This window comes from Salminus brasiliensis, chromosome 16 (genome assembly GCF_030463535.1).
Source record: "Salminus brasiliensis chromosome 16, fSalBra1.hap2, whole genome shotgun sequence".
Classification (NCBI taxonomy): domain Eukaryota; kingdom Metazoa; phylum Chordata; class Actinopteri; order Characiformes; family Bryconidae; genus Salminus; species Salminus brasiliensis.
This window is the reverse complement of record NC_132893.1, coordinates 23,857,531-23,883,544: the sequence shown is the minus strand read 5'-3', so window position 1 is coordinate 23,883,544 and position 26,014 is coordinate 23,857,531. Positions and strand designations below refer to the sequence as shown.

The 26,014-nt window shown below is 39.9% G+C and overlaps 1 protein-coding gene across 3 annotated transcripts; it reads left to right on the top strand.

Moving 5' to 3' along the window:
• Positions 1 to 127: 127 nt before the first annotated feature.
• On the top strand, positions 128 to 23,416 carry sytl2a (synaptotagmin-like 2a). Of its 3 annotated transcripts, XM_072659170.1 has the most exons (20): positions 128 to 288; positions 379 to 457; positions 4,656 to 5,026; positions 6,494 to 6,645; positions 7,968 to 8,085; positions 9,590 to 9,659; positions 9,744 to 9,948; positions 12,688 to 13,428; positions 14,658 to 17,027; positions 17,723 to 17,827; positions 18,041 to 18,097; positions 18,986 to 19,080; positions 19,877 to 19,993; positions 20,196 to 20,365; positions 20,861 to 20,963; positions 21,054 to 21,215; positions 21,546 to 21,645; positions 21,750 to 21,846; positions 22,046 to 22,251; positions 22,934 to 23,416. In XM_072659170.1, exons 3-20 carry the CDS (start codon positions 4,926 to 4,928, stop codon positions 23,080 to 23,082), a joined length of 5,118 nt encoding a protein of 1,705 aa, XP_072515271.1. In that variant the 5' UTR covers positions 128 to 288; positions 379 to 457; positions 4,656 to 4,925; the 3' UTR covers positions 23,083 to 23,416. The 3 variants fall into 3 exon arrangements, with proteins under 3 accessions (XP_072515271.1, XP_072515273.1, XP_072515272.1); XM_072659171.1 differs by lacking the exon at positions 128 to 288 and having other exon boundaries at positions 372 to 457; XM_072659172.1 differs by lacking the exons at positions 20,861 to 20,963; positions 21,054 to 21,215; positions 21,546 to 21,645; ... (1 more) ...; positions 22,046 to 22,251; positions 22,934 to 23,416 and having other exon boundaries at positions 20,201 to 20,330.
• The last annotated feature ends 2,598 nt before the right edge of the window (positions 23,417 to 26,014 follow it).

Below are 26,014 nucleotides of genomic sequence, written 5' to 3'. Positions count from 1 at the left end.
GGGGTGGATCTGAGTGAAGGCACGGCCTGTCTGCCCTTTAACGCTGATCTGAGACCAGCTGTGGTGTTTGTAGTCACAGCTCCAAGTTTCTGATAAGCAAAGAGCTCTTCAGATGCTGGGAGGAATACCGTATCGCTGCTCTGTCTGAGGGGGTTTATCATATTATCATATCATATAGTCATATTATACGAGCTCAGCTCCACTCATCCACTTTTATTTTTTATTTTTATTTTTTTACTTTCTTGGTACCAAATTGGAGTTAAAACGGGACAAGAGGGACCCCCCAAGGTAACCTTTTCTATCTAACTCTGTTTACGTTCATAATCTACTGGGTTTTAGAAGATTAAGAAGATTAGAGCTCACTTACGCTTTTCTCAGGCTGCTCCAAGATTCTGGTGCCTTTCACTCTAAAATATGCAGCGTGCTGGAACAAGAACAGGGAGTCATGTTTCAACAGGTAGGTGATTTTTGCAACAACCAACCATTTCATTTCGTTTATAAAGAATAAGCTATTCAATGAAAAAATGCCTTAATCTGCAGTGAAAGGTACTGGTGTAAAGCATAAAACACATAACAAACTAAAACGTTTTGGAAATCTGAAGTAATAGAAAGCCTTCTACACTGACTCATTTGCATGCATTTCTTAAGGACTGCAAAGATCATTGTACAAAAACAAAGAAGCTGTGATTTAAATTGTATACATAGATAGATTGTCCCACATTGCAGCCGAACAAAAGTAGTAAGAATAGCAAAAACAAGAGTACATCAAATACAGCATTATCATTATAATACAGATATATAAATAAAACAAAACAAAAGACAGAATAATGCAAATATGAGTTATAAAGAACAAAGAGTTCAGAAAGTTAGATACATCTTAATACAGTGGTGTAAGGACTGTAAAAAGATGTCCTGTAATCTAATAAAGGTGAAAAGCATTTACAACAAAAAAAAAAAAAAAACAAGAGGCTTATTTATAATGCACTTTTTGAAGTCACTGTTTTTTATTAAATGACTTTTCTGAATTATGATACATCTGGTATTAGAGAAAACCAGGCACTTATGCAGAATACCTGTTTTTACAGCATCTTTATTAATACCTACAAATAATTAAAAACAGTTATTCACGCTCTACAGACTTTTTAACAGGGTTTAAGGGTGTATCTTTGTTGTTGTTTCTTAAAGCAAGGCTGGGTTGGTTTGCAAATAGCTGCCTCAGGATGATTAAACTTGTGTAAACATGACAAGCCTCATGATGATGATGTGATGATGTGATGATGAAGCTGTGCTTTACTCAGACTGGAACGACATGGCAAGAATGGAAAGGAGTGTACGGCATGGCATTGATTGAGAGGGCCTACTCCTTTCTTAAATACTACTCCTTTCTTAAATAGATAGAGACTACAGTGGTTCGCCTCCACCTCAGGCTATTAAACCTCTTGGTCATAAACTCTGCCAGGGCATGTAGATCCTTCTCAGTGTACTCCTTGCAGTACTGAAAAGATTTTTGGAAGAACATAGATGTAAAGGTTGAATGGCTTGTGTAGAGGGGTTGGTTGTTGTGTCTTTGACTTATAGGATTGCTTTGATTTCAACGAAATGAAGGAGCTTTATTTTCCCTACACTATATAATATAATAATATGCACATATGTAATGCAGAAAAAAGCAGCACTGTGCAAAAGTCTGAGGCAGTAACAAAAATGACTTGAACATTATGAATGCATCTGTGTGGGTGCAGCAGCCTCTGGTTGGGGCGAGATACCCCACATTTCTTCCCCTACCCCCAGTAAGTACATTTCAAGCCAGTGTGGGGCTGATAGCTAATGTAACAGGATCATCCGTTAGCATTCTCTTCTAAGCATGTTAAGCTGTCCAATGGTGTTGGTGATGCTTTACAAGTCTTCTCTGCTGGTGCAGTCTAGTGGCTAGGATTTGGCCCAACTCCCTGGACTGCCTGGTAAGCCTGGTAGCGCCGTGGCCTGAAGGTTAGAGAAGTAGCTTAGTGACTGGAAGGTCGCTGGTTCGATCCCCTGAACTGACAGGACACGTCTGAAATGACCTTGAGCATGGTGCCTAACCACCAACTGCTCCCTAGGTAGCCGCAGCCAGGGCTGCCCCCTTCTCCAAGCACGTGTGTGTGCTTGGATGTGGAGGACAAACTCTTATGTAGGCAGCGCAAGTGGTGATTGAGTGGTTCTTCGGTTCTATGTAGCTAGCAGGTAGAAAATGGTAATAGGTAAACTGGGCAGATAAGTGCTTAAAACTTCCAACATGTAACAGAGGTGAATGATATTTTAAACAATATTTGAGGATGTATTTCTTTTACTCCAGTGGGGTAAAATTTTAAGATAATGCTTGGCTGCTGCAGTGTATTCCTTTTATAGCGTTTATAACCTTTCAAAAGCAATATTCTAATTATTTTTCTGTTATTTGTCTGTAATGCTAACTCAGGTGGATTAAACATTAATAAATGTTTATGGATAAGCATCTGCAGATATGTAGGCTGCATAGAAAGTATCAGCATCGGCCCACAGTTTCTATATGAGTGCATTTCTGTTTATTTATTAAAACAGTAAGTGTGTTTTTGCCTGGAAAAAACACTATGTAACATTGGGATCAAAACAAATAAACACACATTATCCAGAATGGGTTGTTTTTCATATGTTGGTTAGAAGAGCACAGGTTTGGTTGCTAACTTCTCTGTGAACTCCAGCCAATGTATGGATGTGGTCAGTTCCACCATCAGCTCACCTGATTTACTTTAATTTACAACCAGTTTAAGGATAGGAATCGGACGCTAACTGTTAATACTGGGATTCTTCAAGGCGATATAAGCCCTATAGCCCATAGTTTCTCAGTGATTTTAGTCCTATTCAAATGAGCCATGTTTTTACCTTCTGTATAAAAATAAATCCAGAAGATGAGCCGAGGGCTTCTCAGAGGCGCAGCAGTTCTGTGTAGCATATGTGTTATCAAGATGTAGCTGCTAAACTACTATAAGTCATTGTCATTAATGCCAATATTTCTTATCTCGTCCGAATCGGCCATATATGTTCCAGATGTCCTGTAGTAAAATTTAATTACTACACCTCCCCATGTAAATCCGTGTTTCCGTCTCAATAGGGCCTTGTAATGTGACCCATATATGTTTATTTCTGAGTAACAATCACAAGCTTATCTAAACCCAGAATTCTGTTGTAAAAATAGACAAATCCAATCTGAATATTATACATGGCTGCCCAACCAGCATAGCATTTGTGTGCTGAGGGTTAGAAGGCAAATAGCTGAAGTGCTTGGGTTGCTTTACGGCTGTCGCCAAACCCAGTCTGTTGGGGTTACGGAAGCGAGTCAGTCAGGGAATTATCACAGGAAAAACGTTATTAGCGCTGGGGCAGTAATTATGTATGCACTTCCTTTAGAGCAGGAATGCACCCTTGCTCCAGTAACTGTAATCAGCTAACACATACAAACACATAACTGCTGTAAATTGGTTTTGTTGTGTAGAGCACACAATTTCACTGAGCACCATTAAAACATGATTGGCCCCGCTCACTCTGTAACCTCATTTATCTTTAAAATTCAGCCCAGAGACTCAGGCACCAGTCTAACTATAAGCGATTATCTCTGCAGGCCTTAGGGAAAGAGAACTGGAGGACTTTTCAGTGGATTCAACCATTGAAAAGGCTTTTTGTTTGAGAACAGGAGAAATTTGATGCATCATTAATATGTTATTTTTCAACTAAAACCTGAAACCCATTGTATTAAACAGCCCATATCTTACATTTGCCTTGTATTTTGTTTATTTCTCCATTTTAAACATTTATGGTTTGGGTTTGAATACCAAAAACATCAAAATTCATTTTCATATGATTATTTTCCAACTTCTCTTTTCTCAATCAAAATGAAATAAGAAGTTTTTGTTACTATTCCTTTAAGACTGATTTATGTAAATGAAGTCCGTTCCAGTTTGTTGGTCTGCATTGTACCTCATTTAAAAATCAGTCAGGGTGAAACTCCCCTTTTAATTTTAGTGTGAGTGGGCGGAGCTAAACTGCTGTAGTCTGAATAGGTGGAGATGTAAATTATGTTGTGTTTGCGACACAAATGCAAAACAACTTGTTTTATTGCTTAGTTCGAATGATATACTTTTGGACTTCCTTTTTCAGAATCTTTTTGACGATGAGTTGCTTACTGATTCGCATTTCAACTGTGACACAAATATAAACAGTCTGTTTTAAATGGAAACCAGTTGTCTGCTGGCACCTAATTTAAATTAGGCTTAATTCGATTTTCGAATAAAAGCTCTCTTTCACAGTGGTCTGGGCCCTGATGCTTCACAGGCGGCCAAGGCAGCATCCTCTGATAGTCAGCTGACAATAGACCATCACATGCTCCATTTGGTCTGACATGAGAGCTCTCTGACAAGTGCCCGTTGTATGGCTGATATGAAGCAAAATGGCATGTTATTGCAAATGGGCATCAAATTATCGCAGCTGATTGATGCTGGCTCTTTCAAAAGGCCATTGCTTTCAATTTCATTCATGTGATAGTTGCAAAAGCTGGAAATAGTCTATAGCCAGTACAGTAGAAGCAGTCTGCCATGTTTGCCAGACTGTTTGTCAGATTGGCCTTTACTGTGTATGTTGTTTTGCAGCTGGTGGACGTCCCTCCTGATTTTCTAAATTATCCAGACACGCATGGGCAGTGCAAACAGATTTGGCGCCAGCCCTCGGGGTGCTGTTGAGCCTAAGTGATGCTGCTGTGCCCAGTGCTGCCCCGGTCCTAAGAGATCTGATCTGGTCACCATCATCTTCTGGAGGCTGGTCCCGGAGCGGTGGGCGGGCAGTATCAGCCTGTGCACAGAACCAGAGCCACTGATTGTTCATCTGATCTGAATCCGGGGACTGAAACTTAACCAGGCATCATGATTGACCTGAGCTACCTGACGGAGGAGGAGCAGGAGATGATCATGGTGGTGCTGAAGAGAGATACTGAGTTGAAAAAAAAAGAAGAGCAGCGAATCAAGTAAGTAAGACACCAAGTTTAGGTTCACTTGTAGTCACAGTAATTGTATGCACAAATTCTAGGCAACTTTCAGATTGTAGATTATGTATTATTACTATAGTTATTTAATTGTATTTAAATTGATTTGTTAAGTTCTTTATGTTTATGACTTTGAAACAAACATGTCATTAATTATCTAGCTGATGAATTTTTTATTGTATAATTACATTTAAATGGTGGAGGTAAATGATGCCAATAATGGCAATGTTGATTTTTTTCAAGCATTGAGGCCATTAATGTCTTTTTACAGCTCCATGACTGCCTTCAAACATAATATATACAACTATATATTTCTTAAATATTATTTGAATGATTTCCCTGGTATATCTGAGTTCACACAAATTTTCACAATTTCAAAACTAGTTTGGTTTCTTAGATTTGTTTTGGAATATGTGTTGGGGGGAGTGACTGTACTTCCTTGTATTTTTCCTGCATGGCTGGTGTTGTTTACTTCTGAGGCATTTAAGCACTTCAGTTCATTGCCAGTTCAGCTGTGGATTGTGGATTTGTGGATTGAGCGTGTGCGGATTCAGTAGCTAGAGTGTGGTAGAGCCTTGTTTTCCAAAGCAACCTGTGTTTCTCGCTTTCTCTCAGCGCTAAAGTTCCTTAAGCATTCTCATGTTCAAGTTGTTTCTTGGGTAATTGTTTTGCACGGCAAAGAATGTACGGAATTTCTTAGTGCAGATGTCACTGTAAAATCGCCTTATTAAGTTAGAGGTTAATCTCTGGGAATCAAGTTCTTAACAACTGCATTTTCTTCATTCATCTTTGTGGGAAGAAAATTGAGTCGAAAGTGAGTCAATAAGTGGATCTAATGCAGTTGTAACATATAGAATAAACTAAACATAACAGGCAGATTTTCTTTGAATATTCTGCATGGTGAACAATGTCTTGTGATTTTTAATAATTGATACACATTTGATTTGCAACATCATTTATGCTACAATCCTAAAAGATGCTACAATCCCTTTACTGTCTTTAGGTCCTTTAAACTTTGTTAAGTTAACATTTAAATGTAGGCCATAGCATAAATGTTATGGTATTTTCTTATAGCCATATATTGTTTTTAGTCATTTTTTAAAATGTACCATTTTCCCATGTAACAGGGTGTTTTTATTAATGTGCCTTTAGGACTGATGTCTTTAAGTCTTTAACAGTGTTAAAATTGATTAAATGATTAAATGTGATAAATGTGCCAATGATATTCTTTAAAAATAACAATTCTAAGGTTCTAAATGGAAACATAGAGTTCCTTCTATGGCAGCAACACCTTGGGTTTTGGTGCCTTTTATTTACAGAACATTGGCTTTGCTGTAAACGGCTGTGTAATCCGATCGTTTCCCGTTCTGTAGAAGAATATCAAAACTGTGATAAAGTCTCCACAAATCTTGAAAAGTTGAAACATGTCTCTCATGCCCCTCCACCCAGGAAGCTGCAGAAGACTGAGCAAGACAAGAGCAAGCTGAAGTATCTGACCGGAGAGTGGTTTTACGAAACCAAGTCACACCGGCACAGAGACAGGATCCACGGCTCCGACATCATTAGAGCCTCAATGAGACACACCAAACCTGTGACCATATGTGAGTGTGCCAACAGACACACTGACTGGACTCGCAAGTTAGATAAGAGCCAGACCGGCCAATTCTCTTATTACTGCCAGTTCGTTAGGGCTGGGAAACTGGCCATTGTACAGTCACATGTTGCCTCAAGCTCCGTCCCTACTTACATACGCTCTCAAACATTTACACCAGTGGCTGTGAAAATGAATCTGTGAACTTCTATATGAGTCCTGCCAGGCAAGATAGACCCATTAGCATAATACAAAATGTTTCAATTAGATTAACAATTAAATGGTAAATGTATAATAAAAGTTATATTAATAACTTTAATATAATGCAGCATGCAGCATGTTTGATTCAATACATATAATATAAACAAAAATACTTATTATTATTATAATATATACTTTATATATATATATAATATATACTATATATCATTTATATAGTATAAATATATAAACTAATATTTTAAAAAAGGGCAGCGGGACTGGAAAGTTCAGTCTCCCTGCTATTTGACTAAATTAACATTATGAAAGGTACAAGCAATGGGCCTTATTCACCAACCACGCTTAAGAAAGAATTTCGTTAAAACCCACTCACACGGTTTTCACAAAGATTCTAGCATTCACCAGTTTTTTCTTTTTTGGGATTTGTTCAGTTTACAAGGACAATGGGATCCATCATCTTAAGAGCAGAGCTGTGAACATGTATGCAGTTTAAAAATATTGGTGAACAAGCCCCGTTTATATGTTGCATAGATCAGATCTGATTGTCTTCCATGTGCGTGCTCAGCATTTATTATATGTGATTCCAGTTCTGCTTATTTAAGGGGTTGATTCGTGTTCACATTTCATTTACAGTAGCAGTAGTGTGTTTACTTGCATGGAAAGGCAAAGTTTATGGCTGTCATTCTACTGAAACAAAGCTGCTGAACTTTGGCCACCACCGTGTAATACTTTAAATAACCTTAAAAATGTTTGCTTGTAGATTACATGTGTATACAGATGTGTTTTGCTGGGTGGGATACGTTCATTAAGTCAGTTACAATCTGTAAGGTTTGTAATTAAGCTCGTATTTTGCCTTGATTTAACAAGATTAAAATCTTAAGTCGCTGTAACTCCGTGTGATTTCATTCTGGAGAAGCGCATGAAGATATACACAGTGGTTCTGCTGGGTGGATGCCTCTGAGTGTTTTCATTTCCTGGCTCTGCTGAAATGTTTATGTGAAGACCTGCACTTCTTTTGCTTCTTGATGTGGGATTTGTTTGGTTGAACATCTGTCTGTGAGTGTTTGTTTATATGTTTCCCTGACTCTTTGTGTGTGTGTGTGTTGGTTACAGTGGAGCTTTCTGAAATCTGTCCAGAGAAGCCTAGCTTTTTAAACAGTAAAAGCAAGGATGTATTTATCCCACCAGAACTCTCTGGAATTTTGGAAGAGTTTCCATCCTATGACAAAAGGTAAACATTTATTTATTGAATTTTTAACAGAAAAATATTTTTTAATGGGTGATTTTTTGGCTTTCTTTTTTTTCCTTTCTGTTTTTTTTTCCATTCCTAAGTTCAGTGCCTCCGAAAAAGTGTTTTTTTGGAAACTCATTCAGCACCTCACCCTTCTACTCCCACAGACACAACATCCGGCCATTAATGAAGCTGAGGATGTTGGCACAAAACAAACCCCACATTTCAGATATCCTGTTGGTCAGTCCCTGATCAAAATTCACTTGATTTTTAAAAAGAAAAAGCACTCGAAGAAATGTTGCGTTTTTGCATTTTCTTGGTGTGTGATGTAAGAACCTATAGTGCACATAAAAGACCCTTTCCCAGGGTTCATGCTTGGCATGTGACATAGAAAGAATTTAATCTCCTCTAGCTTTCTTCATGTTTGGAAATGCTGGTGAGGACCCCAGTGGGGAGTGAAGTATGTGCTGTACTCCACAGATCAGCTGGGGAAGTGCAGCACTTTCCCAGGCTTAGAGTGGATGTCATGAGCTTGAGGAGAGGTGAGGAAAAAGGAAAAGAGGAAAGGACAGGGCTAGTTTCTGGTATTGTCCGCTTGCAGTGTAAGGGGCTTGAGTTTTCTTTTTGTGTGTCTGATCTGCATAAATAATACAAAAATGTGCATACACTGTATGTCCCAATGTTTGTGGACACCCCCTCTAATGATAATAATAATGCACTAAGCTACTTTAAATTGCACTCATTTATGACTTACGCAGATGTGCAAATGCACACACGCACAGCTTGTCTAGTCCCTGCCGAGAAATATTGCCAATAGAATAGGACTCTATGGTGCAAATGAACATACTGATTGGCATTATGCTTAATACCAGGCGTGGGCTAGAGTGGGTGGGTATCAAGCCCCCCAGCATTGAGCTGTGGAGCAGTGGAACTGTGTTCTCTGGAATAATGATTGTGCTCCATTCAGTGGCTTTGGGATGAGTTGGGGAGTTGGACCATCCAACATCCTGACCTCATTAATGCTCTTGTTAATGAATGCAGATAAATTCTTACAACAATTCTTCAAAAACTAGTAGTAGCATTCCCTGGACAGTAGAGTTGCTCGAACAAAAAGCAGGATAAACTTGTTTTTTATTCTCTTAAGTCCAGAAGAAAAACTGTGTATCATTGTTGGAGCAAAATTCAATTTTTTTAATTTCCATATAAAAATGCCAGCTACTCTTTACACTGGATCAAAATGATATGGATCAACAGAAGTGGTTCAGAACTGCTTACAGTAATATCTATTTGCATTAACTTACATTTCAGTTTGTGAAGTTCACAGTGTTTTTTTGGTTCCCCTGTAAAGGTATTATTTTGGAGATATGCTAAGGCATGCACTGAGAAACAGGCCTTGCAAAGCTGCCACAACACTATCATCTGTAAAAAAAAAAAAAAAAAAAAGACTTCTTTACCTTCTGTATATTATGTATCATGGACATTAATCAGGCTGTTTTCTTAACAGAGAAGATCCATATCAATTGGCAGAAACTCAACAAAGCACATGCTCACCTGCTGCACAGCCTCAAATTAAGGTACCTTAATCAAATTCATTCATTTTCAGTGTGGTACACATTTAACCTATTTTAACCACTAAAGTTATTTCTGTGCTTTTGCAGCCTAGACAGAACCCCTTTAACAGTAAGCTTCTGAGTGCCAAATCTCCAAGAAAGACCGATGGAAACTTAACCAGTGGAGCAGAGGAAGCCCACCTGGCACCTGCTAAGGGGAACCAGACACCTTCAGACACACATCTGACACCGCTCGTAAAACCTACAAAACCATGCCAAACATCTGCAGAGTCATCCCAGACACCTGCTGAGGGTGAGGACCACTCACTGATCACTCATAGCCTGCTGGATGAACATGTCTGTGTTGATGTGATTCAGATTTTACTCATCAGGGTTGGGTTTCTCAAAAGCATCTTAGTCATTTTTTTTTTCCAATGGTGCACTCTTTAATAATCTTTAAATAAAGGTGGTTCTTTGAGTAATGCCATAAAAGAAGGAAGTTTGGTTCCCTAAATAACCATTTTTGTAAGAGATGTGTGAGTGTGAACCTATTCACCATTTGAAGGTTCTTCACACATGCACTCTCTTTTTAATCTTTTACAAACATGGGTTTTTATGGAAAAGTGGTTCTTCTACAGCATCACATAAAGAACAATTTGTAGCATCATTATGTTTCATTATGTATCAGATTATTTTAAGATTATCTGGTCCCAGTTCACATTAATAATGTTCTTCAGCAGTCTCCATCTAGCCCTATTTTAGCTGGATTAGTTTAACCAGGGTGAAATACACTATATGGCCGATTGTACTGGGACCTGCCCATTCATTGTTTCTTCTAAAATCAACAACATTACAAAATAGTTTGTCCTACTTTTGGTGGAGTTACTGTCTCTACTGCCCAGGGAAAGCTTTCTACTAGATTTTGCACCATTGCTGTGAGGATTTGATTGCATTCAATGACAAGAGCCCTAGTAAGGTCAGGGTTTCAGATTATCACCACCTCACCTCGCTCCCAACTCATCACAAAAGTCCTGGATAGAGCACTAAAATACAAGAGAACACAGTTCCACTGCTCCAAAGCTCAGTGCTGGGGGCTTTATACCCCTCTAGCCCACACCTGGAATTAGGCATGGTGATGTTCTGCAATTGGCTGAATCTGGAGCACCCTTAGTAATAAATATGCTAAAGTAATATTAGACTCAGTCTGAGAACTAGAACTGACCTCACAGTTATATAATAAACACAACCTGGTAATAGACATAGGCCTGTGCCGTACTGTTATTGTTACTGAGTGTGGAGCCTGTTGTGTAACACTGACATGTACATCTGGGCTTTCTGTGGGAATATGGAACATTTCAAAGAACGCTTTATCTGTTTGAATTCCCAGTCGAGCCCTGCCAACATTACAGAACCTTTTCTGGCACTACAACTCCAGCTCTAATAGTACTGTACTGAGACATGATGTGCTGACCAGATGCTTAATAGATGCTTGATAACCGTAGGACAAAAAATGTGTTGGATCCTAAAATAACTCAAAGTTGGGCAATCATGTCAGATGTTGTGTGAATGCTGCTGGACACATGGTCAGATAGTTAGTTCTAGCCTTACAGATAGTCGACTGTCAACCAAAACCAAAACACTGCAAGATCTACATACTTTCATGTACGTAATGAATGTGTTGTGTGTTTACTGGAGCTGACGCGACGGAGATCAGGCAGCCAAAGCATTTTCCTTGCACACACAGTAAGTCTGATTGACTGATCCCCATTCAGTGCAGCGTGTGAACCCCGCCTGGGCTTTCGGTGTTGGCTGTTTAACTCAAGCATGGCCTTATATGCTTTGCATGATATGTGTCTCGCCTCACCATGTTAATGTAACTAAAGACCCAACGTGGAGAACAGTCTTACAGTTCCATTAGACTGTAAAAGGTGATTCACGTAAGCATTGCCTTTGTGTATAAAAAAGCATTGCAAGGTTGTCGCTGTTGATGTTTTTTAAGGGAAATTGCAGTGAAAATAGTCTGCCAAGTAGTGAAGGGATTATACAGTGAGCCATGTAGCCCTGTACAAAAGCTCTAAGCTGCCATGCATGACCAGGCTATACAGTGAAGTACACTGATGGAATGTTTATCTGCTAACATCAGGGCCCAAGTTTCCAAGGAAGCTGAAGTCGTTATGAAAGCACTATTTAGGTATTTCCATGGAAAATCTGATTGCTAAATTTGTAAATAGTAAGTAACTGTAAGGGAAATGGTTTACATGGTCCAGTAAAAAGACATTTCAGCCAGTGATACTCATGTTTCTGCATCCTCCTATATATAAGAAATGTGTTACCTTGTGTGTTTAATGGTGATAGCAACTTCAGGCCCCTGCGGATGGCGTGGATATGAACCGGCTTTAAATCCCTGTGGAGTGTGAGAAGGGATACATAGAGTGAGAAGAGTTGGTAGAGAGTGAATGTCTTGTTCGAAGTATGAAAAACGGATCGCAAAGCAGATGTGATTGCATTTGGGTGTGCCAAAGGCAATAGTGTGATTAAAGTAGCTGAATTTGCAGGTGTATTGAAGGGTGTCCCAGTCTACAGGAAACTCTCCTCAGAATTGTGGGCGAAAGGCAAAACCTACGGTCTGGGTCCGCTGCCGTGTTTCACAGCTGGTAGCAAAAAGGTGTAATTGCATTTGCGCTGTCTGGACAGCTTATATGTAGAGTCTTTCGAATCAGTGTTTTTATGCTCTTTCACAAAGTCAAAGGAAAGGCATTGAAATGGTTGCTGATGGTTATTGGCCGGTTTAGATGTTTCAGTTAGCAATTAGAGTGAAGATTCTTGGACGGGCCCCTTTTAAATTCTGAAAAACATGGTTTCATGTGACTTAGAAATACCATCATGTCAAAACTTTATCTCATTTAACCATGATGTCATGTGAACTTATCCATATGAATTCATAATTTGATGAAGTCATAATTTGAATTCATTGTATGTCAATGTCCTCACTTTTTTATTTTTTGCCTGCTTCATTATCCATCCTTTTATTGTTTTCTAATTTTTCTTCCAGAGTTGCTTCCACCAGCTGAGAACTCTATTGCCCCTATTGCTAATCAAAACACAAACTCCCCAAAAAGCACCCCAGTCACAACCAGGCCACTGACAAAAAAAAAACTGCTGCTCTATTCTTCTCATGACTCTGTGCTGGGCACCAGCAGTGACCCTGTCACCAGACAGGACATGTCCCCAACTCCACGGGGCATTCTAAAGCACAGCAGCTCCAGCTGTAGCTTCACTGACTCTCTTTCACTCCGAAACAGCTTTAGCAGCCATCCCACCTCTCCACTTAGCCCTGAAAGCTCAGACAGCTCTCCCAGCCCCCCTCGGTCTCCCAGCTCAGAGTGGTCCTCTCCAGGGTGCCTAGATAGAAAGCAGGTACGCTTCTCTCCCATCATCCAGGCCACAGACACTGGGATCCTGGAGGTGCAGGACAGCAGAGAGCATGGAGAGCACAGCCTGCTGGACCAGGACGGCACTCCTCCCCCTGACCAGGAGAGGGAGCCGAACACAGTTGAAACCACAAATATAAGCTCTCTGCCGCTGTCCCACTTTGCACACACAGAGAAAAGCATAGCGGCGACTGAGTCAGAGCCACTGATCAGTACCCAGTCCTCTCCCATAGAAAAGGAGGCTGACTCACCCTCTTCTGAGTCCTCCATTTTGAGCAGTGAAAAAGTAGGTGAGTTCCTTGTTTGTGGAAACTGGAGTGATGGCAATGCCTATACATCAAGCACCATCCAGGCCCCCTGTGGTAAGACACCCAGATCAGTCTCTGGACATGCATCCAGATCAATTGATCAGTCAATCACTAAGCATAGCACCAATCAAATTACAAATAAATCAAATTTAGATAGTAAATCAGTGATGACCTGCAACAAAGCTCAATTTCCTATTTGTATTTGTTTGTATTGTATGTATTTCATTAATTATTTATTGTTGTTGTTAATTCTAGACACATCAGGTAGAGTGTTATACTAACAGTGTTTAAGTTTAACAATACATCTCCTAAAATCTGTTCCTCACACTAACGGCTTACCTGTGCATGCAACACACATACAGTTGGGCAGGTGTTCGGAGAGTGACACCGGTTTTGTAGTTGTGCCTCTGTACACCACGTTTGTGGATGTGAAATCAGCAAAGCACATCAAGATGTCATTGAAGTGTAAACTTTCAACTTTATTTTAAGAGATTTAACAAGTATTGCATTAACTGTTTAGGAATTAAGCATTCAGGAATGATTTACTGTAACCATAACCTTCACCTTGACCTCAACTCCTCCATTCGGCCTGGCAGATTATCTCGAGAGAAGAAACTCAGCATTTGGTGACGGTGTATTGAAAATAATTCTTATATTCAGAATTATTTTAGTTTGTCCAGTGACTTTTAAGCTTATAAAAGTACGCAAAAATGGCTGTAATTCCTAAACAGTTATTGCAGAATTTCTTTTAACAATTGTTGCATTAAAGGTGAAAGATGTTGCATCTTCATTCCGATGTACAGAGGCACATTATGAAAATTGTAGATCCAACTGTACATGCATATCACTGCTTATGCATGTATGAAGGCAAAGCTTACAAATGGTGATTGGTGAATTGGCACTGCAAGGAACTGGTATTTATTTTGGGGTTATGCAACTGAATTGCACACTGTACATACATACCTACTTAATTTTAAATTACCCACTAATGAAACCACCATACAATGATTTGAAATCATATGTGATCTATTTCTAAAGCATCTCCGAATAGAAATGTTGATGCAGGATCTGTTTTACTTTCTAGTCCACCATAATTAAGTTTCTGTATGGACTCTGAGAACCCTGATCCTGAATCAACACTCTCGTTGTGACTACACAGCAAAATTGCCAGCGCTGAATTAACAGTGTTAGTGTTATTTCTGTGACTGTTGATTTAACGCTGCCATATTTGCTGTGTACTTTTTAAATTCACATCCTGATATAGGTGTGTGTGTTTTCTGCAGATCATCAAGGCAGTCATGCTGAGCCTCAATCCTCGCAGGTGTCTGAGCCCCATTCCACTCCTGTGGAGCAAGGTAAGGCTGTTCACCTTAGCCCAGAGGGCCAGGCCCATTCGCTAACAGAGGAGGAAGGCAACTCCATTGCTAAGGTACTTGAGTGGTTTGGAAGGGTTTCCAAAGACAGCAGCAAAGTTAAGGAAAGGCCAGGTTCTCCAGAGGACGCTACCAAAGAGGTCCCTGAGAGTCATGATATTCCAGACACAGAACCTACATCACCAGCACAAGAAGAAATAAAGTCAAAGCCATCACCAAAACCTAGGAGGGGGTTGCTAGCACTGTTTTCAAGAACAGAGGCAAAGGTTGAGATTCCTGAAACAGGGCCAACTCAAGAAGATGTGGTTTTCCACCCTGACAACATCATTTCAGAGTGCCCACTTCCTCACACACCTCCAAACTCTGAGGTTGATGACATTTTAGACGTGCAGAATTCTTCAAAGCTGAATGTTGTAACAGAACATGAGGCAAGTTCACTTATTTCTCAGACTGAAGACGGGGCTAATTCAGACACTGTAGCTGATGATAACACCAAACAGAAGGAAAGTCTAGACCAAGGTGAAAGATCACCAAGTCGACTTGACAGCCTGAAATCTTTCTGGGAGCGGGGAAACAGAGGACCAAAAATAATAAGCATCAAAAAAGGTACAGATTTAAACCATAGTGAGATGCCTACAATAAGTGAAGATGATAACAAAGCCATGGACCACAAGCCCCCCGAGGTTTACATTAGCCCATCAACAGTAAAAACACTTTCTGAGAGCAAAGGAGGACAAGAAGAGGTATTATCTTGTGTGGATTCTCTGGAATCACATCAAATAATCAGAGATGGAGCTGATTCTTCTTGTATACGGTCTCATGAGGAGAAATCATCAGCTTCTGAAATTGAGCAGATTCCACAGGAGCCACAGGTGCCCAAATGCCAAACTGAAAACAAATCAGCAGTGTCGCAGAGTTCGACAGTTAAACAGAAGGAACAGATGGATGAAATTCCTCCTCCTGTGCCGTCAGCCAGAAAGCTCCTCACTCAGCAGGACACTGAGCCCGCCACCTTCAGCAATCTCAAGTCCTTATGGGAAAAAGAGAACAGTGGTCCTAAGATAATTATCATCACCCCTGAATGTGTACAAGATGTCGGTGATGTGGTATCTCTAGGAAATAATAAAAGTGCCAATGAGCCTCATCCGAATGTGAGTTCCACCAGCCCTGATCCAGTGCAAGGCCGTGGGAGAAGGAAATCTTCTCTGACCAGAGAAGCTGGAATGATCATGCTCTCATTGAAGGAAAAGTTAGAAAGGAGTCAGAGGAAGCAAAGTCCCAGCAAAGTCCCTATTAAAAGTCCTCTAGATGGGAAGTCCCACAGCTCTGACCATGTATCTCCACTTAAGACGACCAAGCCATCTTCAGATAAAGGCAGGAAGCTTAGTCCAAGAACATCCCCCATCAGAAATGTCAGCTCAAGTGCTCAGGGTTACCAGTCTGCAGATGACGATCTAATAAACGCCCCAGCTCAGTCCAGAACACCTAGTCCAAGGACCCAACCTAAGGTGCCACCTAGAGATTTATATCCAGTCAAAGAGTCTAGAAAGAATGGGTCGCCATTGAGAGCCTTTAGTATTGATATCGACCCAACCGAGAAGACAACAGTGGAAAGTCTGGAAAACGAGAAACCTAGCATAGAGTTTCCAGCTGGAAAGTCACTCACAGATCAATCAAATCCTGTGAGTGACAAGAAGATCCTGACTGGGCAGCCTGAGCAACTTCTCACGTCCATTTCAGGAGAGATGTCTCAGCTGAATCCACAGTACCAGCTTGCATGCCAACAGTCTCCAACATATCTGGGAAGGTTCCAAACCCCAGGAAGAATCAGCATAGGTAATATTAGTGGAATCAGTCCAGTTCATTCCTCACCTAAATCTCAAGGTCAAACTTCAGCCCAACCAATAACCTCACGTGAACACCACAGAAAGACATCATATCAAGGTACTGATGGGATACCAGTCATGCTCAAAGATCGAAAGCAGTGGATTGACTTGCAGCCAAGTATTCGTCTAGCCAGATCTTATATCCCTCTGAGTTATCAGTATTACCTGGGCCTGCCTGAGTCCGCTCACAAATCTGCTTGCCCGGACCAGCCAGACAGGCAGGAGTGGATCAGAGTAGAGGTAGGCGAGTATTCTGAAGAAGTGTTCCAGGGTAGAAGGAGCAATGAGAGCTCGCCCTCTCGATGCTCCCAGGCTGAGTCGGAGGAGATTACCTTTGATTCCTCCGGGAGTGCCTCGCCTGAAGCCTGGCCTCAGTCTCGGACAAGTTCAGTCTGTGAGCACCTCTTTACTTGGTCCAATCGGAGTTCACAAAAAACACTTTAATTTATTTGTTTGTCTTTAACAATATTCTGATTAGTAGAAGCAATGATTAACGCAAGGACATTTTGTAACACTCTGAAACTTAAAGTCTAAGGTCACTGATTAGAGGTCAAACAGATGTTCAATTTGTCTTATCAGGCGTTTCCATTATTCTGCCATGTTTCAATTCTTGACATATTTTTATACATTTATAAAAACCTTGCTTCTACATTATCAGTGTCTCTCTAACCTTGTCTCTGTCTGTGTGAAGAAATGAACTAGAAGAGGAAATTATGAATTGTTCTAGAAATGAAAATCCACTACTTCATCATTCATCATCCTGTTTTTCAATAGGTCTACATTACCATTATCATTTTAAGCCAATTTAATTCAACTCCATGTTAGTTTTGTTAAAGCTAGAGGGATGATCACCAAGGCAGATCCACACATTCAAATAATTTTAAGTAAATGGAGAAGGAATTTTGCTTTGCTTTATGACATTGCTTGATTTTGTAAACCAGAATCCAGTAGACAATACTTACATAAGTTAGCACTTTAATTTTTTGAGTAAGTAGATTTATGAGGTAAAGTAGTTTTCAAAAATTATAAATCCTTTCCTGTAGTCAAATTGCATTGTGTAATGGAATGCTATGTGACAAATTCTGATAGGTGGCAGTGTGGAACCCAGTCCTGTTAGAACAGTGTTGAAGCAAGTGAATGTCAGACCCATTTCTATATCCAAGAGCTTAGAGAACCTGGCAACCCTGCCATCACGTGAGTACCATTATGCACTGGGATCTACCCTGCTTTTGTTTAAAATGAAGTTTTAAATGGCCATCATGCTCTGTTCCCTGCTGTACTAGAAATGTAAAAATAAAGAATGTCTAGAAATAGGCTGAAGAATGTCGAGAATAAACCTAGAGTCAACTACATTGTCAGTGCATTCTGCTACAATTAATTTCACATTGTTCTTTTTCATACACCAAGGTGAAGAAAGGCGAAAAAATGAGCCAAGGAGTGACATAACATTGAGCGTGGAGGATGGTAAATATTTTGTAGTTCATTTTAATGACTTTTCCATATAGCATATCATAATCATTAGCCTGAAAGGTAAAGATCAGTGTACTTACGCTATATTGACAAAAGTATTGGGACACCTTCTTATTTATTGTTTCTTCTGAAATTCTGGGAATTAAACAAATATTGGTAAAGTGCATGTATTTGTTACTGTACTATGTACAGTGAAATGTGTCCTCTGCATTTTACCCATTTGTGGTAGTGAACACACACACACACACACACACACACACTGGGGAACTAGGGGCAGTGAGCATACACACAGAGCGGTAAAGGGTCAGACCCAGAGGGTTAAGGGCCTTGCTCAAAGGCCCAACAGTGACAGCTTGCTGAGCCTGGGTATCGAACCCACAACCCTGTCATCAATAGCCCGGAGCTCTAACTGCTCTAACCATCTCTATTGCCTAGGGAAGGCTTTCTACTAGATTCTGGAGCATTGCTGTGAAGATTTGATTGCATTTAATGACGAGCATTAGTGAGGTCAGGGTGTTGGATGATCACTACCCCAACACATCACAAAAGTATTGGATGGAACACAATCTTTCCACAGCTCAATGCTGGGGGGTGGTACACCCCTCTAGCCCAGGCTTGACATTAGGCATGGTGCCAGTAGGTTCATGTTTATCTGCTCCAGAGTACTATTCTATTGGCAGTACTTTTTTACAGGGTCTAGAAAATTCATACATCTGTGGCAGCAGTGTGTGCAACTTAAAGTAGCTGAATGCATTCATTAGAAGGGGTGTCCACAAACCTTTTTCACATATAGTATAAAGGCAACCCATGAAGCTCTGAGTTATGAGGCAAGCCCACTGATCTGTCTCATTCTGCTTACTGTACCTGCTGTTCCTGGACTAGTGTCTACAGCCCTGCACGTGCCCAGCTCCTCTGTTTCAGACCCAGAGCAGATGAAGATGCTGAGTGTGTCTGTGCCTGCCTTCATACAGCAGCAGGTAAACACACCTGTCGCTCTACCCTGCTGTTGCAGTACTTGGTGAAAATGCTATATGTGTTAAACTGACACAACTTGCTTGTAATAACTTGTTATAAAACAGTGTTATATGTAACTTGTTATAAGTGCTTCTCCACATAATGTCAGTATTATAGTAATACCTCTTATCTCGGATATAGAAACAATAGGAGAAGAAAAATAGGCTGTTAACTTTAGTATATATTAACTTAGACATTTTTCCCTGCTATTTTTCCCTACTATTATGAAAAAGAAAGTATAGTGAAAGTATATTGACATAACCATAAACATAAGGTGCTGTCATGACTTGTCCTGGGACATCCTACCCGCCATCAGCAGCTGGAGCCTGAGAGAGCACAATTGGCCTTGCTCTCTCTGGGTGGGTAGATAGCTCTCTCTCTTCCCACATTACTTTAGTGTGATGCTGGCCGGCATGGGTGTCAGCTAGCCAATGCATCAGAGCTGGGTACCTGGCGTTTTCCTCCGGGCACGTTGGTTGACCGGTGATGTTGCGGTGGTGGCTGGTTGAACATGTGTTGGAGGAGGCATTACAGGGGCATTACATGTAATGGGGAAGAGTACTATCAACTATGTTGTGTAATTGGCTACGTAAAATTAGGGGGGAACATTGGGCAAAAATGTATTTAAAAAAAAAATCTCATGGCAGATTTGTGTGTTTCTGTGTTTATAACCCCACAAACAGCCACTAGCAGCATGTGCACGCAGTTGTGTTGAACCTGTTTGTTGCTTATGTCTATCCTTGCTCCTTTATCTTGTAGAGAAGTGGCAGAGAAAGCGACTGCACCTCGGTCAACAGCTTCTACTCTGAAAGACAGAGGAAAGGCAGCACAAATACTAACCTTAGCAACACTTCTGACCTCGCCTCCATGTCTTCTGTATGTTACCCATTTCTAACACATGCAACAAGCTAATTATTTCTGCCTTCTAAGTACAGTTTGAGTATGTTAACGCACATATGCATGTCATAGTTCAGTTTGCTCCATTTCCCTGAGTGACGTTTGCCCTTGTCTCATTAGCTTTACTGCTCTTACCTCAGTAAATAATGTTGGATTGTGCTGCATGTGTTGGATTGGAAAGGTCAGTGGCAGCGTGATGAGCATTTACGGCACTGATTATGGCAACGTGGAGGTCAAAGGGACCATCCAGTTCGCCATTAACTATGTGCAAAAACTGGCAGAGTTCCACATCTTTGTAGTCCAGTGCAGAGACTTGGCAGTGGCAGAGCCCAAGAGGAACCGCTCTGATCCGTAAGTGTTTCGCTACACTCTAATAAAAAAGGGTGCTGTATAGCACTGCAAATAGTGGACCCCTTTTCATGCTATATGGAACCACCACAAGGAATGAGCAGGTGTTCTATGCTTATTATTTTTTGATAGTATTCAACATGGACACCATACTGAGAGTTGATGAATCTCCCGACCACCTTTAGAACATATATTTTTTTATTCACTTTATACATAAATATAATCTTGCAATGTTCCTGGGAAGTCATTTATTACTATAGGCACCAACATAATTTACTTGGATTGTTGTTTTCATGGTGAGAATAAGGATAATTCAGGGTAAGGAAATGTTTTACACAAATAGCTCCTATTTTAATATCATGTTTACGCCAGATTTGATTAAATAACTTCTAAAATGTTGATTGAAGATGAAGAGTTACTGTTATGATACTCAGGCCAGTGAACTGGTGCCATCCAGCTGTACTAATCTAATGTAGAGTCTGCATCTCTGTGGTTTAGATATGTTAAATGTTACCTCCTACCTGATAAAGAAAAGCTGGGGAAGAGGAAAACGTCTGTGAAGAAGAAGACTCTGAATCCCACTTACAATGAGATCTTAAGGGTATGAGTGGTGTTTAACAATTTCTGCAATGGCCTGTATCATTATTTCAAATTGTGAATAAATAGCCAAAATGTTCTTCTTCCCATGCAGTTTAAGATATCATTGGAGAATCTGAAATCTCACACTTTAAACCTCTCTGTGTGGCATAATGACACATTTGGGCGGAACAGTTTTCTTGGGGAGGTGGATGTGGATCTTTCTGAGTGGGACTTCAGTAACTCACAGATGATGGACTATGCTCTAAAAGGAAGGGTAAGGCTTTTGGGACATTTAGTGATAATATAAGACGTCTTCAGGTTTGTGTGTTGAGTAAAGGCAGCAAGAGGTCACACTTGGGTTGTATAACAGAACCATTGATGTTGACGTGCTCAAAACCAAAGGTTCTTAAAAGGTTTGCATGGTTTTAAGAAAAGCCTTAAAAGGTTTTGGAATCTTTACTTTTTGTGGAGGTTCTTTAAACCACTAAAAAGGATCACATATGTATATCTCATCCACAAAATGCTTCTTAAAAGGACTAAACTTTTAATTTTTCAATTAGTGTTTTGTGGCACCTTAATTTTTAGTGTGGTTCATTTTTCTAAGGTTTCTGTCCACCAGTTGAGCCCGATGCGTGTTAACCACACCATGCAATTGAGTGGGGAGATGAGAGTAGCTTTGCGTTTTGTCACGCAGACCTCTCAAAGTAAGTATTTAATGTCTGTATGTCCAAATGGAATGGAACTCATGGACCTGTAATATTACAAGATGCCTTCCCAACCAAATAATCAATCTTTTTGATTATTGTAGGTAAAAAAACGCCCCAGGCCGGTGAGATACAAATTTGGGTAAAGGAGTGTAAGAATTTGCCAGCCAGGGCAGGCACCATTGACCCCTTTGTCAAGTGGTAGGTCTTTTTCAGCTAGAAAAAAAAGTGCAACATAGTCTCAAAAATCATAGTCTCACTGCTTTTAGATATTTCCCCTTTGGGCAAAGATAGTCTTGTAAATGTAATCCTTCAGGACTTGGTGCTATTACAGTATAAGGTAATACAGGCTGATCTCTGAAGCAGTCATTGTTCACATACTGTATTTTGTGGCTTTTAGCACAGTGCTCCCAGACACTGCTCGCAAAGGTCGACAAAAGACTCCCGTGGTGAAGAGGACGACAAACCCAGTGTTCAACCACACTATGGTTTATGACGGCCTCAGACCAGAGGACCTGAGAGAGGCCTGTGTGGAGCTCACTGTGTGGGACCATGACCGACTTAGTAATCACTTCATTGGAGGCTTAAGGCTCGGTCTTGGAACAGGTGAGGGATACAGCCGTCTAGGTTCACAACAAGGTTCACAAGTTTCAGTTTTAATTTCATTTATTACTATACTACACTAATACTGGTGTAATACACATGGGTAGCACCTCTGTCGTATGGTCCATAGTTGACATGATTGCCTGATTTTTTTGTTTATATTAGATATAAATGTAATTTTTTTAAGTATCTAAAATTTGCCTAATATATTCAGGTCAAATGTCATAGTGCCTGATTGAGTATCTTAACAGTATCCTCACTGATTTCTGGGGCAGGGTTTTAAATGTTACTTTTTGGCTAAAAGAAAAAAATGCACACTTCACTTATGAACTATTAATACTTTACTATTAACTATTAATACATTGCGTTATGGTTACTCCAAATCAGAAGATGATTTATGGCAATTTGTGGCTTGCTGAAGTGCAGAAAAAGTACTTTTTGTAAATTGGAACAATTTTCTTTTTTCTTTTTTTCATTTAACATTATACTACACAAATACACAACATTACAGTGATGCAGGTTTCTTATTTATGAGTCAGCAAACCAAAAATGCTTTAATTCGCAAATGCATATTCCTCACAGATGAAAATGGTAATAAAAAAATGTTGTACCATTGGTAAGAACACAGTTAAATGAGCAAATATATTTTACATGAGTTGTTGTTTTTGTGTTTGTCTTTTCCCAGGGAAAAGTTACGGTTCTGAGGTGGATTGGATGGACTCTGTTTCAGCTGAAGCTGGGCTGTGGAAAAGAATGACTGAATCACAGAATGAATGGGTGGAAGATGTAATTCCTTTGCGAATGCTGATTATGGCAAGAACTATGTCCAAATAGTATTGGACCTATTTAAGAAAAGACAGACCAAATCACAGGATATGCTACAGGATGTGAGACAAACATAGCCTACCTAATTTGGGAAGAAGTCAGATACTAACACTAGATAAGAAAACATGTATATTTCATATATTCTTGTAAAATAAATATATTTCCTGTATTTTGTCTAATGAATAGAGAGGTCTTAAGACTTGGTCGTGAGTTTGATTGTGGTGTTAATTATCTAAATGAACTAAATTTTGTAGGGGGATGCACATGAGGATGTTCTGCAGGGGCTTATTTTATGAAAACAACTGCAATAAAGATGAACTGCTTAAGCATCCTAAATAATAAAATGCTGTACACTGTACCTTTTAAGTACAAATAAGTTAAATAAATATATTTTTAAATGACAATGAAGGACTGCAGTTTATAGAGAGTATATTTCTTACATGACCATATAGGAGCCATATAAATATAAATATGATTATTACAAGTTTGTTTTCATCAAATCAAACATGCCTCATCAAAAACTGAGATTTATCAGACTGGGCTACGTTTTTTTCAGTCTGCAGCTGTCCAGTTTTGGTTTGTTTCTGTGCCCACTGCAGCCTTAGCTGACTGCTCACAAAAAAATATACAGAGTGGCTTACTGTAACCTTTCTGTCAGCTCCAACTACTCTGGTCATTTACGGTTGACTTCTCTCATCAGCAAGGTATTTCCATTAACAGAACTGCTACTTACTGGATGTTTTTCTTTATTACACCATTCGGAGTAAACTCTAGAGGTTGTTGTGCTGAAACTCCCAGGAAATCAGCAGTTCTTAAAACACGGAAAACCCATCCTGAAACCAACAATCATGTCATGCTTAATACCATATTAGAGGTTGGATCCCTGTGTGCCGGTGCCGGCTAGCACTTCAATGGACATTTAAATCAGCCAGCGCACCAACCGACACATCCTAAAGGAGCCAGTCTATCAACTGGCACATTTTACAGCTACATCTACGTATATCTATTGCTGGATTGGCCTAAGCAAATTTGCTTATCTTGACAGTAATTATAACATACAACCAAAACATCTGTAATATTTGTTTTCCTTCTGGTCTTAATAAACATACTTTTATGGGGTACAGCATGTGAGGATAAGTCAGTTTGAAACAGCAGAAACGGCATCTAAAGACAAAACCTGACCAGCAAAACCAGAAAGTATTGCACTGCAGCAGGAAGACGCTTAGTAAGAAAAGCAATCACTTGTTAGTGTCAGTATTTATGCCTTTATTGCTGGAATAACTTATTTTTCAGATTTAATTCTCCAATTTCAACATACATTAGCTGATTTATGCTGGTTGACCAGCAAACCAGTGTTCAAAACACAACAAATGGTGTTTTTTTGCTGGTGGCTATGCTGGTCCATTCTGTTTTCCCAATAGTAGAGCATGCATTTATAGGCTCAAATGTGGGGTGTAAACAGTTCATGACATCTGATTGTTTACTCTAGAGTCCTGGGTTTCTTGCGCGAGTGCTGCATTTGCTGTTAAAAAAGGATAAACGATCAGAAAACACAGAGCTGTATATGGATGAAAAGTAAGGCATTTCAAAGGAGAGAAAAGAGGGGGGCGGTACACAGATAAGACAAAAGCGCACCAAAAATGAATGGGGGTTAAAACATGTGTTTTATTTATTTATTTTATTTTATTTTACTTTACATGCAACTCAGTTCCATGCGTGTCTTTCTTCAAACAAACATTGTATTTACATTTTTGCCATTTTTTTTTTTACATGTTGACATAATGTTAATCTAGTTTTTTACATCGAGTCAATTTTTAACCATTTTATGATGAATGGACCAATAAAAAGGCTCTATAATCACATTTAAATTAAATTATAATACAATTGATTATTAATACATAATACATAATACATAACCAATACTTTTTTCTCGATTTGCACACCGTGCGTAAAAACGCACCAGATGCGTAAAAACTAGCACCCCGGAGAAAAGCAAACAACTGACTACATCTCAGGTGTCGTTTTGTTACAATATATTAATTTGATTAATGGATCTGGACCCTGTCACACTCTGCACTCAGAACGGCGCAGTGTCCTATATGTGAAAGACACACTGCTGCAGACCACACAATGTTCACTACCGTACTGACACACACACTCCTGACTTAATAGATGGCGTCATCAGCGCACCCTTGAGATGGTAACTTTAGGACAAAAGCGAATTAATAATTAGTGATAAGACATTTTTTTACGAGAGGGATGCTGGTCATACCATCTTATTTGTTTAAACCTTAACTCATGCAAGATGGTCTGCCGACTGCTTTAAGATGTGCCGGTTGGTATGCCAGTTGCTTTAGGATGTATCATTTGGTGTGCTGGAGACTTTAGGTTGTGGCTGATGGATTGCTGGAAGCCTTAATATGTGCTGGATAGTGTGTCTGCAACTTTAAGATGTGCCAGTTGGTGTGACAGTTGTTTTAGAATTTGCTGGATGGTTTGTCGGCTGCAGTAGGATGTATCAGATAATGTACCGATAGCATTAAGATGTGCCTGACAGTGTGCAGGCATCTTTGAGATGTGCCATTTCGTGTGCTGGCTGCTTTAGGATGAGCTGTTTGGTGTGCCGGCTGCATTAGGATGTGCCAGACGATGTGCCAGTAGCTTTAAAGTGTGCGAGTTGGTGTGTGGGATGCTTTAGGATGTACTGGTTGGTGTGCTGACAGCTTTAGAGTGTGCAATAAGGAAGCCTGGCTGCTGGAATGTGCCAGATGGAGCGCTAGCTACTTTAGGATATGCCTGTTAGTGTGCTGGCTGCTTTAGAGTATGCTGGATAGTGTGCCATCTTATTTAAGAGGTGTTGGATGGTGTGGTGGCTGCTTTAAGATGTGCCAGGTGGTGTGCTGGTTGATTTAAGATGTGCCAAATGGTGTGCCAGTTGTTT

Coding starts and splice junctions, on each gene's coding strand:
- sytl2a (XM_072659170.1), top strand. CDS start 4,926: ATGATTGACCTGAGCTACCTGACGGAGGAGGAGCAGGAGATGATCATG. Junction 8,086..9,589: donor TTTCCATCCTATGACAAAAG/GTAAACATTTAT, acceptor TTTTCTTAACAG/AGAAGATCCATATCAATTGG. Junction 21,646..21,749: donor TGTCACGCAGACCTCTCAAA/GTAAGTATTTAA, acceptor TGATTATTGTAG/GTAAAAAAACGCCCCAGGCC.